Genomic DNA, 12425 nt, shown 5'->3' on the forward strand with positions numbered 1-12425 from the left:
TGAAGTTTCTTCACAACAACTGGTATCAGCAAAGGGGCTGACCTTGGATGCAGCCAGCAATGCTTCTAAACCTAACCAGCTAAACTCCTTGAAGGAGGTTGTGCTCAGGACCCTGACAAATACAAGGTACTCCAGCGCTTGCAAAACCAATGAAGCAGCCTTGTACAACATTCGTGTAATTTAACTATTCCATACCATCTATAGGAGGGGACCTAAGTTATTCTGCACAACATTGAAGAATATGCTTCTGTTAAATTTTTTGAATGAGAAGAGGGGAACAATAAAATGCACAAGAAAATAGTAAACATTTATCAGATGTAATAGGTACCGAATACATTCAGTAAAAGAGTAGGGCCATTTCCTCCACAGCAGCCTGGGTAAGGAGAGTAAATGATATTTATTTCTAAAAGCATTTGACAGTTGTGACTGGTTCGTACTGATTGGTTTACTATTTAGGAACAATAATGATGCATTCTGGAAATAATTCTATTGTTATAAATGAGATAACTCATAAAAAGGATGCTAATGCAAACTTAGGGTATCAGAATTCTGTCCACATTAGTTTTTTTCACTAATAGAGCTGATCCACAGATCAGTGAACCCTTATTTCAATGGGTTTTGTATTAAGTCTACTATAACAACTTCTCCATTATTTTTTTTTAGGCAGAGATGCCCTTGTTTGGTTTTTTTAAAATCTAATTTACATAGTTAAGTCTAGCCTACAGATGACTTGCATAAGATGTCGCACTTTGTATTCTGCAGTTTTCTCTGAGACAAGTTAGTTATTTCAATAAAGTGATGATTTTTCCTAGACATGTATTTTACTCTGTCTCTTACTGTATGGAACAGTCTAGCCCTTGTCTATGGTTTGAAAGATACCAGGAAGACTAAATACCTTAAGAAGCGCCTAAACCAGAATTACAGTTTCTTACTTTTAAGACACAAAAATTGGGGGTTTTTTAATGTTTAAAGACACTAACACAACCTGTTATTTCAATAGATTTATCCGTATTTCTATCTGCTGTCTTAGCCCATAAACCATTTTCCAGAAGCTAAGAGTCAAAGTAAAGTTTTAATCTCAGACACAGTCAAAAGCTAAAAAGAAGTTTACTATTCTAATTACTATGAGGAGCTGAAGGTTTTTAAACATCAGATACATCCATATTACACAGACTCATTGTTACCACCAGTATTTCTATATTAAGAATCTAAAACATGGAGGTCAGCAAAGGAGAATTGTGTTAGTATCTCTCATGAGGCAGATAAATAAACCCGAAAAGTCTCCATCCTCACCCAAATAATCTGATGGAGACAGACTAAGAGAGTTATGCATAGAGGATTTCAAGGATATTTATTTGTTCTTTTGCTTTATTCACCAGTTCTCAGGCTGGGCTCACAGGAAGTACTGAAACTTTCAATCTATTCCTAGAAAAGAGTTCAGGCTCACCAAATACTAATACGCATACAGCACACAGAACATGAACTCATTGAGCATTCAACCTGTTCTACTTCAACCCAGGAACAAATCAAGAATAAAAACACAATCACTTTCAGCATGCTATGATGGATGAAAATGATATGTGCCAAACAGGAGAGCAGTTTAAAAGCAAGGGATGAGAATTACCGTAAACTAATATAAAGCAGGTAGATGCTTGTTGGAAGATTGTATTCAGAAGTGTTATCAATGGCTTCCTGTCAGAGTGGATGGATGGATGGATGGATGAAGTGGTTCATGGGGTTTGTTCTGCTTCTAGCATCATTCAATATTTTCTGAATGATGGAACACAGGAAGAACTTATCAAGCCTTTCAGATGACATAAAGTTGGGAGGAATTGCCAGTACTGGAAGAACAGGATTAGAGTTCAAAACAATTTTGGCAAATTGGATAGTCTAAAAAAGCAGGATGCAACTCAATTTGGCAAGTAAAAAGTATTTTCTGTGGGTGAAACAATTAACTTCACAATTACAATAGAGCAGATGACTCATAAGACAGAAAAGAAAGCAGAGTCAAAATGAACTGAATATGAGTCAACAGCATTTTGCTGACAAATATGTTCAAACATTTCCTGGTGATATATTAGCTAGCATGTTATATGGAAGAACTGTGGAATAATCTTTCCCGTTGACTCATAGTGGTAAGGCTGCAGCTGGAACAATGTGTCCAGTTCTGAGTACTCCTCTTCTGTATAGCAACCCATAGGGAGTGTCCAAAGCAGCAAGTATGACAGCAGAAAGTCTATGAGAAAAAAATTGGTTTATATAGTTTAGGGAAGTATGAGGAAAGATTACAGCCAAATATGTAAAAATTACTGGGAGCTACTCCTTTTCCACTGGGGATAAGAGAAGAAATGATAGGCCTAAAATGTAAACCACAAAATGGGTTTAAATTGCAACAAGAGAGATTTCAGTTAAACATTAGGGGAACACTTTCTAGCAGAGAACATAAGTACAGACAGAGAAGGCTGCCTGCAGGATTTATAGTATTTCTGTTACTGAAAGTTTTTAAGAACCTATCAGACAAACGTCTGTCAAGAATGAAAAGGGATAAACCTGATCCTTTTCTGGGGCAATGGTGCTCACTGCAGTCTCACTCGAGGTCCCTTCCCTCCATCTTGTGTAAGATACGGCTTTATCTCCAGGTGCTCTAAAATATTTCACAAACCTTAGTCCTGTGGAAACATTCAATGGACATGTAGTACAAGTGCTGAACAGACACCTGCTTCATAGTCTGGCTATGGATCCTCTGACCAAAGCTGGAAACATCAGGAAGCGGGTTGGAAGGTAAAGAAATCAAGAAGTAATCTATTTCTTCAAAGAATGAAAACATCCCCAATATCGGAAGTACCCCTTTTTTTTTTTTTTTGGCTGAGTGGCTTTTCCTAAACAGCTATCGGTGTCACACTGCTCAATAGCAAATAAAACAGCTGCAGAATGGGATTTACTTTTACAGTGGTCCTAAACGCACACACTGAGCAATTTGCACAATCTGCCTCGCAACTTGAATCAGTTAAAATGCACCCCTGTGGACTACTTTCAAAAACCTATTTGGAAGAATATACACCATCTCACACTGAAAAAGATCAGGGGAAAAGAAGCAATGTGTCAGAGCCTATAGCTGATGAAGAGAAAGAAGAGAAGCAAAAGGAACAACAGAAATAAGGATCTAGTTTTCACTTTTCACTTTCCTCTCCATTTTTTTAAAGATCTCTTTATGGTAACACTATAAAACTACACATAATAGGGAACATGGAAGAAAATCAAGCAAGCACTATGCAAAATTGAAATCTGGCCCTGAAAAGTCATTCTTAAGCATCTCACACATTTTGATGAAGTCTTCCTGCTACTTCAACTTGCATACTTCCAAACTTTCCCTTCTTCATTTCGGAAGAGCTAAGTAGTTGCTTTGATCTTCCTTCCGTGCTAAAATCTTGGTGGAGATTCTTATTAAATATAAGTCATCTGGGACCCAAACTTCTGAAAAATCGATCTTGTAACTTCCACAGAGAGCTGTGAGATGTATTCTTTGTACTCCCATGAAGCACGGTGACTTCAGTGATGTTTTAGCAGTCCATAAAAAAGGCTTACTTGGAGATCTGTGGAAAACCTGTACCATGAGTCCTATAAAATGAATAGATCACAACTAACTTGAAAGAAAATCTAGTACTTTGATGACATGATACAGGCATGGCTATCCACTATTTTTAGTTCAATTTACCCTGCATAAAAATCATAATATTTTTAATTAAAAATATCATAAAATATTCTCATTTCTTACTTAGTTCTGGTGCCTTAAGATTTTCATTTTAGCAAGACAAGAAAAATATCTGTAGTATCTAGCAAAGTTGCCTAACTTTCTAGAAAAATTATCAATTACAGGAGTTGTGTGAATTACATTCAGACGCAGATATATTTCGAATCAAAGACATTAGCCACAGTAAAAATCATCACTAGGTGAGGAACTGAATACTATGTTATACCCTTTAATGTGGAGTGATTCTGTGTCATTGTTGGATTTTTAAGAAAGAAGCTAATAGTGTACGTATCTTATCACCATGGTTATTTTTTTACAGTTGTACAGGGAAGATGGCACTGCCTGCCCTTCTGTTAAACAGTGAGATGAAGGTTGAATATTGTTTTATTAATTCTCTTGTTTCTTGTGTAACCTACAATCAACTGCATTTTCTTTTTCAGCCCATATTATGTCTATTTTTGTGTTTTCTGATCTTGCTTTCATCCTGAAGTACACCTTGCAAGTTTGCCATTGTACTCCTACTCTGCATGAGAAAAAATACTTAAGTCCGGACTACCTCACTAGCTTTCTAAAATGATAGAGGTATTGCTCTGAAATGCAAGAAATGTGTGGTATCAGCTTTTTTGTTACTACTATTATTAGCTAAACTCTAGAAGCAAAATCACTTTTTTCAAAATGCCAGTCTGTCTTGATCTTAAACCACTCATTTTTACCAACTACTGACCATCATAACTGTTTTCAAATGTCTCTGCAGTGATTTTATACTTCCTTTATTAATCCAAAAAGACAGCTTTTGCTGCTACTGAGGACCCAATCCTACATACCTTATCTATAATAGTTGCACTTTGTACTTCTAAGTAAAAAGCAAGAACTGTAGGACTGACCCTCGGGTCTGCTGCACTAGCGGTTTGTCAGTACAACTCTCTCCCCTAATGGGCTGTCACCAAGACAACTCAGAATCACCAAAGAATCTCTGTACAAACACCTTAACGCAACTCCTAAGGCTGCACAGTATACTTAGTACACAATGAGAAGAAAAGGCTTATACTAGTTTGAAAATATACTCTATTTTCAGCATCGCATCTAAGTGCATTGAATGCTGTCAAGACAGAGCTGAAGACACTGTAAGGGAAGCGATCAAGTATAAACTCCACAAGACCTTACATCTGCTGGAGCAGCTTCTGCTACCTTGGCAGTGTTGCTATGCATGCTGCATGGACCTACCTTCTGTACGCTGCTGCACACACCTGCCTTCTCCTCTAGGAATGGAGTTCCTACACCTCACTTGCTCAGGCAGAACAACATCTAGCCATCCCAGTTCATGCCTCTTAAAATTATTTCAGTTAAAAGATCAGTTAACTTTAACTAAATCTGAAGTAATTGGCAAGGATATCACAGCAGCACTGCTTAGTAAGATGAGCTAGAAAGCAGCAGTTCAATCCAGGCTCTATGCTGAACAAGTTCTTTCTCTACACTAATCCCATGAGGGTTTAAATCTAAACTATTAAGAAGTGGAACTATTTAGAAAGACTCTGTTGAACATGGGTTAGTTCTGTTCCTAGAAGATCATTACTTTACCCTTACAGTTGCAGACTACTTCCTGTATCAAAACTGTTTTCCCATCTCTCTCTAGTTTGAAAATGCCACCTTGTAATTTTATCATGAGTAATTACAGAAACAGTCCTCCTGCCTCTCTTTTATTAACACCTCTCAAATATTTTGCAGTGATTTTGTATCCTTTTTTAATCACCTCTTCTGCAGTTATACAAATTAAGTTCAATCAATCTTTCATTATAAATAATATTCTTCTCACCTTAGCCACCCTGCTTTGCACTTTCTTCAGTATTTCAGTAGTCTTTTTTATGATGATGGGTCTCATCAGTACTACATGTGATATTCTGAGGGCAGCTTGTGCTGTCACTGGTATGCACCGTTACTAATCAACTGGACATTAACAACCAGATAGAAGAAATAATCTGTAACATCACAAAAATGTCTGTATCTTAGAAGTTGCTGTCACTTATTCTCTCACTACCTTACTTCTTTTTATTCTACTGGACTGTATTTCAAGGTCTAGACTGAGGAAGATAATAAAGACTGCAAATTAAAACAAAAGATTCAAACCTGACTTCTGCTGAATGCCATTTGCATTCCTCCTTGGCCTACTCATTCATGTTCTGATTTCAGAAGCACAGGGTTCAACACTGTGGTCCAGAGAGGGCCACATCCTAAATCATCAAAAGCTCTGTTGAGTAAAGCATGTGCACTTTCACCTGCAAGTTAAAGCCAGGTGTAGAAAAATAATCAATTATTCACTCTCCAAAGAAATGTCCACATTCTATTAGAAGAGTCTAATTTAGTTTTCTAGGTCTCCTGACTCTTCTGTTCATCTCAGCTTTACTAACTTGAACTTTGGTTTTGTACCAAACAAGCATATCCAAGACGGCAGTATTTAAAAATCTGTTCTTTTTCAAATATAGTTAGGGTTTATGCTTGAATAACACAATGTGCTTTCCAGTGCAGTAGGGCATTTGGCGCAATTTGCCTTGTTCATGTTACTATACTTCAGCTGTGCATAGAAGTGACATTATTTAAGTTCATGTGAAAGGTAAATAAGTCAGACACTGCTGAAAATGTATTTTCTCTGCAATTCCTATGTTGTAGAACAGTGTCACTTCATATTACATTCCATTATGATAATCTTATTTTAAAGCTGACAGTCATGATTTAATATCCATGAAGAAGTTTAAAAGTAAGAAGTGTACTTTAGCTACTTTTAGCAGTCTTAAGAAACCCCTTTCCCCAGCATTTTGATTGTCATTATTTGGATAATGAGAGAATACGTACAACTTGTATACCTTTATAAATAATACACACTAGTCAGGAAACCTGACATCAGTTAGTCAGATGTAACGATAATGATTTACGGAATATATTTTAGTCCACTGTGAGTTTCATTACTAAACTGATGTCATCACACTTTAAGTTTAGCCTCTTGTAGAAAATCTAAATCTGTATCTTTGTAATGTATTATTGATGTTTACTCTCGATCCAACAAATCAGCAGTCATATTAAAATTCACCTATGAAAAGCAAAAAAAATTCAGAAGCAGCCATCAAAAAGGCATTTACCCTAAGCTGCATTCAGAGCGCTGAATGAAAAATAACTTCTGAATTACCTTCTTTCATGTATGTATAACTCATGCAGAAGAACTTACAAACTAGAACTGCAAAGTATATGCATTTTTCATCTGAGTTCATGGAAAATTATTGTTTTAATTTACCAGTACTTATTCCTGTTTCAGCAAGTAGGTTGAGAGCAATGTCAAACAAGAGTGTTATTCAGATAAGGACTACACCTAGTTAACGTCAAGTTAGTAGGAACAGAAAGGCGGAAGAGTAAGCAACTGCTTTCCTCAGGTTTAGCCTGAGGTGCAGCAACCCTTTCTACCGTAGGCATGAAGCCATATCCTACACCTTGGATCCCTCCTTTTGTCCAGAGTACTACAGAAAGGAGAGGAATCTGAAGGCATGACTGAGATTATTCCTGATGGTCAGCTCTCAGCGTAGCATTAAAACAAAGCATCAAGGTCTGATAATCTTTAGTCTGAGCCACGAAAAGAAAAAAAATGTAGGCTGTACATCCTATCTACAGCTGCCCTGGTGCTGACAGCTGCACAGATCTAAATCTAGTCTTGATTTCTAATAAACAAAGCTGACAAAAGGCCAGTCATCTAGAAAAACAGTAAGTAGATTAGCTCTAAGTAGCGATACTTTTGATAACATTTGATATACTCCCATGAATCACACAAAATATTTACATTCTGAAACGGATCACTTTAACATAGTCCATTTCTTACAACAGCAATTCCATTTTGGGAAAGACAAAATTCTAGACACAATATCTGCGTTCAGAAACAATTCTGTTTCAAATGAATTGGAAAGATTTTCAACTAATGAAACGTAACCAGACAGAAAATGCAGTTATACACACATCCAGATACCTCCAGTTGTAATGGTTTAGAGAAGAACTTAATTGATGTCCTCCATAGCTCTAGAAAAATGGGAATCTGAAACCACTTGTTTATTCAGAAGCAGCTCCATAATAGGAAGCCACTTACTACTCAGGGACTGTGGCAAAGCCACAGCTGAATTCTTTATGATTAAATTCCCTTTAGAAATGAACATGTCATTTTCATGGTAACTGAACTGCTCCTCAAAGGAATATTTATAACTGGAAATGAAGGTTGAAGGGGGAATTTAATGCTAGTGAAACAGGAGAAAAATCATGATTTCCAGATTCACCAAGAAGCCTTGGAGTTTTCTCTGGCTTTCATGATAATGGAAATCACTTTTCTAGGTCATGAATAGTTACTTCCTTGGATGAAGTATAAGATTTTAATGCAACACAAAAAACAAACTTGAGTAAAAATAAACCATTTTTTACATTTAGAATACTTTCTTTCAGACTATTTTGCTTGAAAGAAGTGAAAAATCTTCTGTGTAGGTGGAGAATACACTTCTCAGCTCCTCTGTGAAAGCTGATGTGTTCCCATGCTAAAGCACTAACTTTCCCTAGTAGAAACTGAGCAAGAGCCTACAGCTCATCCCCCTCTAATTAAGACAGCCAACTCAAGTCATTACTGCGTGCAATAATTTGTAATATTAAAGAAAAACAAATCATATATTTTGATACTTCATGGTCCAAGGGTCTGTTTGGAGGTGCATTTCCACATGACTTGTGACAAATCAGCCAGCATGAACTAAGTGGTTCCACTGATAACAGTTGACATACTTATTTTTGAAACAAGCTATTGTTTTTCTATTATACTGTGGCTAGAGTTAATCTTTGTAAAAGTCTATTTTACATGCGGCATAAAACAAAATACTGAACCACATTCCAGAGATTGTTTTCACACTTAGGATAGCTGTCCTTCAACCAGAAGAAAATACTTTGATGGATTAATTAATTAATCTATTAATATTTATTGACCTACACTATTTACTTAAAGCCCCTGCAAGTTAGGGCATTTCTAGGAAAGGGAGATCTTTTTTTGAATGCATTCTCACTAGAAAGAGTTAAAGAACTGCCAGACTTTAAAGAATCTAAAAGCATTCTGTTTAATGTTGGTAAGAAAACTCAGCACAATTGATCTATCAAAAGCATCCTTTAATAATTTCTCCTAGAATTTCCTTCATAGTTTTGTTAGTCTGCATGAGAACAGAATTTTTACTCCTGCTTTACTCCTTCATGGTCATATAAATTCAAGTGTTTTTTTGTATGTTTTAAAATGAGTTATAGTTTTCTTCTTCTTAGGAGATCACAGCTGCTTGACTCACAGTGATTAAAAATAGCTTTTAGTAATGGGTGAAAGAATATATGAAATAATATCATATCACTTTGAAAAAACACTTCTCAGACGTAACTAAATGTATTTTCTTAAGTACGACATATGCAGGAAACAAGAGGGAACAGATTTATTGGTACTTCTTTCATATGAATTTCAAGATTGAAAACCACAGAGAAATAAAATAATCCTGAAAGCATGCTAATAAAACTTCATACCAACACTCAGTATCATGTTCCTTCTTTCCCCGGATCCATCCAATCAAGAAAGAAAAATAACTGTTAATGAAAACACAAAATATATTCACTAAAATTCTCAACCTAAGATGTGTTTTCTTTAACTGGAAATACTATAGTCTCCTATTGCAAATTACATTATGCTCATTAAATTCCTCAGGCCAAGACTTTCAACCTCTAATCAGTTATAAGTCACGTGGCACTTCCACTGCCTTCAGTTTTGCTTCAGTAAATTCTGTAATATCAGCATCACCATTACTTACATTATCATTCATACAGATTTTTCTTTGTCTTTTCACATGATCAGACTCTGATGGAATACAAGTGAGACACGTGTTACAACTCTGTAATACTGCCAGACAGTTACTTACACTTCCTGTTTAAGTATATTATGTGAAATAAGTAAGAGGCACAGTCACTTCTGTAAATATAACTTACATATTCGTATTCAGTCGCCTACCTGTATGTGGCTCAATAGAAAAGTAAGGCTGTCCTTCCAGAATGCTATAAACCAGCTTGGCACTGTTTCCATAAACTGGATCATCTGCATCTGTAGCTGTTACTTTAGTAACAAAGGTGCCTAAATAAAAAGAATATACACAATTAATGTTTACATTCTTACTAGAAATTTGCATAACTGATTCAAAAAATAATTTGAAACAAAAATTAATTTCCTTGAGAGTTGTATGACAATAATAAAAGAAGAAAGAATGTCAGTAATAACTTAAATCATTACTTGTGGAACACAAACAAAACATTTTCCTTCAAGGTGATACATGTCAGCAGACTGAATTTCTGGGTAAAAGCAAAACGTTTTTAGTAGCTGTATTATTTAAGGTTTCTTTGTAGAATGCATTTAAAGCTACCTGATAGATCTGTGTAGACTTCAAGCATTTGCAAAGGAATCATATCAAAGGGATACGAAATACAAGGTTAATAATACAATATAATATGTTGCATTTAAGTTTTGCAAAATCACATTTGAAAGTACCTTGCCAAGTTACAGAGACTGCACAGAAAAGCAATAATAAAAAGGGTTCTTTTTTCTTCTCTTGGCTTGCAGCCATAATAATGGTTTGATGTGGCCACAGTGACAGAGTCAGGACAACACCTACTGTCTCTGAAATGAGTCTCTGCCACTGAGGGGGCCATTGTCTAGCCAGAGTTATACATTCCATACTCTGCCCAAAAAAATAGAAGAAAAAATTAAGGAAATTTCCCTTTTTATTTCTTAGGCAACACAGCACTTTGGATTTCTGTAAGAAGCAAAATCGAATGAAATTCTATCATGGCCCCATCTTTCAGGGAGGGGCCCCACCAGCATCTCTCCTGTTGCTCAGCAGGGTCTAGAAGAATCCCTGTGGCCTGCAGCTGATGCGTACCACGTGGAAGAGGAACGCAATGCTGATGAATATTGGGTTGCATCTATCTTTGACAGACGATTGCTGAACCTGTTCTTATAAACCTGTAAACTGTTCATGTTTTGAAGCTTAACTGGTTTTGATGTTGAAAGGTGATCTTGCCTAACCTTTCATATAATAATCTTTAACTTGCCACTGGGCATGAGAAATGGACTTTATCCTCACCTTGATGTTTGATTTGTAAGGCTTAAACATTGGAAATTTGTTTTCTGACCAACTACAAATTTTGCTGTATACCCAAATGCTAACACACAATGCCTCGTAGCTTTGAGTGAAAATGGTAAAGGTGATAAATAACACTAATGTGGTCCCCAGCCTTGTAGCAAGTACAGCAGCCTCAGCCTATAGGTGGTATCTTGAATGACCTTCTTCGCATACAGGAGAACAAAAACAGTAACAGGCAAGCAACCACAGGGCATACTTGTGGAGGCCATGGCACAGGCTACAGAACATAATGAAATAGGGAACACTGACAAGGGAGTATACAGGAAGCTTGAGCTGGGACGCTGCAGGAACAGAGGAACTAAAGGACCCTTTGCAGCTTGCCCACAGTAGTTAAAAAAAGCATGAAAAGATGCAGCTATTAGAATTATTTCACGTATTTTTTTGTTGGCTCGCCTTCTGTAACTCATACACCAGTTACAAGTTCTCTATTTTGCTGTTGCTACAGAAAACGATCTTTTAGCCAAGCTGTACCTCCCATCTCGCAGAATTTAGGCCATAGCCCCACCGTCCCAGCAGGACATGCCCTGCAGTTCAAACTGCTGTCTCACGTGTGATACCAAATATGAATGTAGAGGTCAGTGCTTTCTTCAACTGGATTCAAACTGGAATAGCAGGTGATGTACTAGGTTTCTGCAGGAGTGGCTGCTATCATAAAACTTTCGCTTTGTAACCTTCTAGGACAGAAGAGGTTTGTGCATAACATCATACAATGGAACAGGGCAGTAATAAGATAAGACTCATCACAGAACAGTAAAAAGTTTTGTACAAGTATTTTATCTAGGCTGTTCCATTTTGTTTTCATGATATACTTTATGCACAAAGGAAAATAAAGAAGTGAAGCTGTTGACTTCTTAGAGATTGTGTTTGATTTGCCTAGCTGGCTCTCATTTCAAAGGACTTCAGAAATAATTACATTGATTGTTTAGAAAGATTTGATATATAATGTCTATTTTCTTATTTCACTTGAGAATTCTGGAAGATTTCTGTAGATATTTATTTCAAGATTTCAAAACTTAAATGGGCATGCTGATTCTTTGATAAACGTGTCCTTTATCCCTAGTATTCCTTAGACATTAAAGTTGAATATGCCTTAATAAAAAGAGGGAATCGGTGTCTAACATGGCTTCCAAGCCTGATGCTCAGCCTAAGATTTTTTTCTTGTGGTACAAAATAATTTAGTCACTTATTGAGGCCACAAGTTTATCTGAATTTTATACATACATTAAAAATAAATACTTAATAGTCAGTATGTCCATTCACTGTTTATACACAGAGAAAGCAGGGGGAAATGGCATACCTTTCTTTTTCCTTCCCTTACAGGTCACTTGAAGTGTGGCTACAATCTCACCTAGTAAAATTAATGAAGGGAACAGAAAAATAAAATACTCTCCTAGCTCCTGGAAATCAGTTTCTTACACTGCCAGTCCCTGCCCCTCAGCACTTCA

General features: G+C 36.5%; 1 protein-coding gene across 1 annotated transcript in view; it reads right to left on the reverse strand.

Moving 5' to 3' along the window:
- The window catches only part of CDH8 (cadherin 8), a 150560-nt gene that overhangs the window by 70015 nt on the left and 68120 nt on the right, over window positions 1-12425 (reverse strand). Inside the window, exon 5 of the mRNA XM_075433595.1 lies at window positions 9795-9914. Within this exon, the coding sequence (XP_075289710.1) occupies window positions 9795-9914 (120 nt within the window). The remainder of the gene's footprint in view (window positions 1-9794; window positions 9915-12425) is intronic.

This window comes from Opisthocomus hoazin, chromosome 12 (assembly GCF_030867145.1).
Source record: "Opisthocomus hoazin isolate bOpiHoa1 chromosome 12, bOpiHoa1.hap1, whole genome shotgun sequence".
NCBI classification, from domain to species: Eukaryota; Metazoa; Chordata; class Aves; order Opisthocomiformes; family Opisthocomidae; genus Opisthocomus; species Opisthocomus hoazin.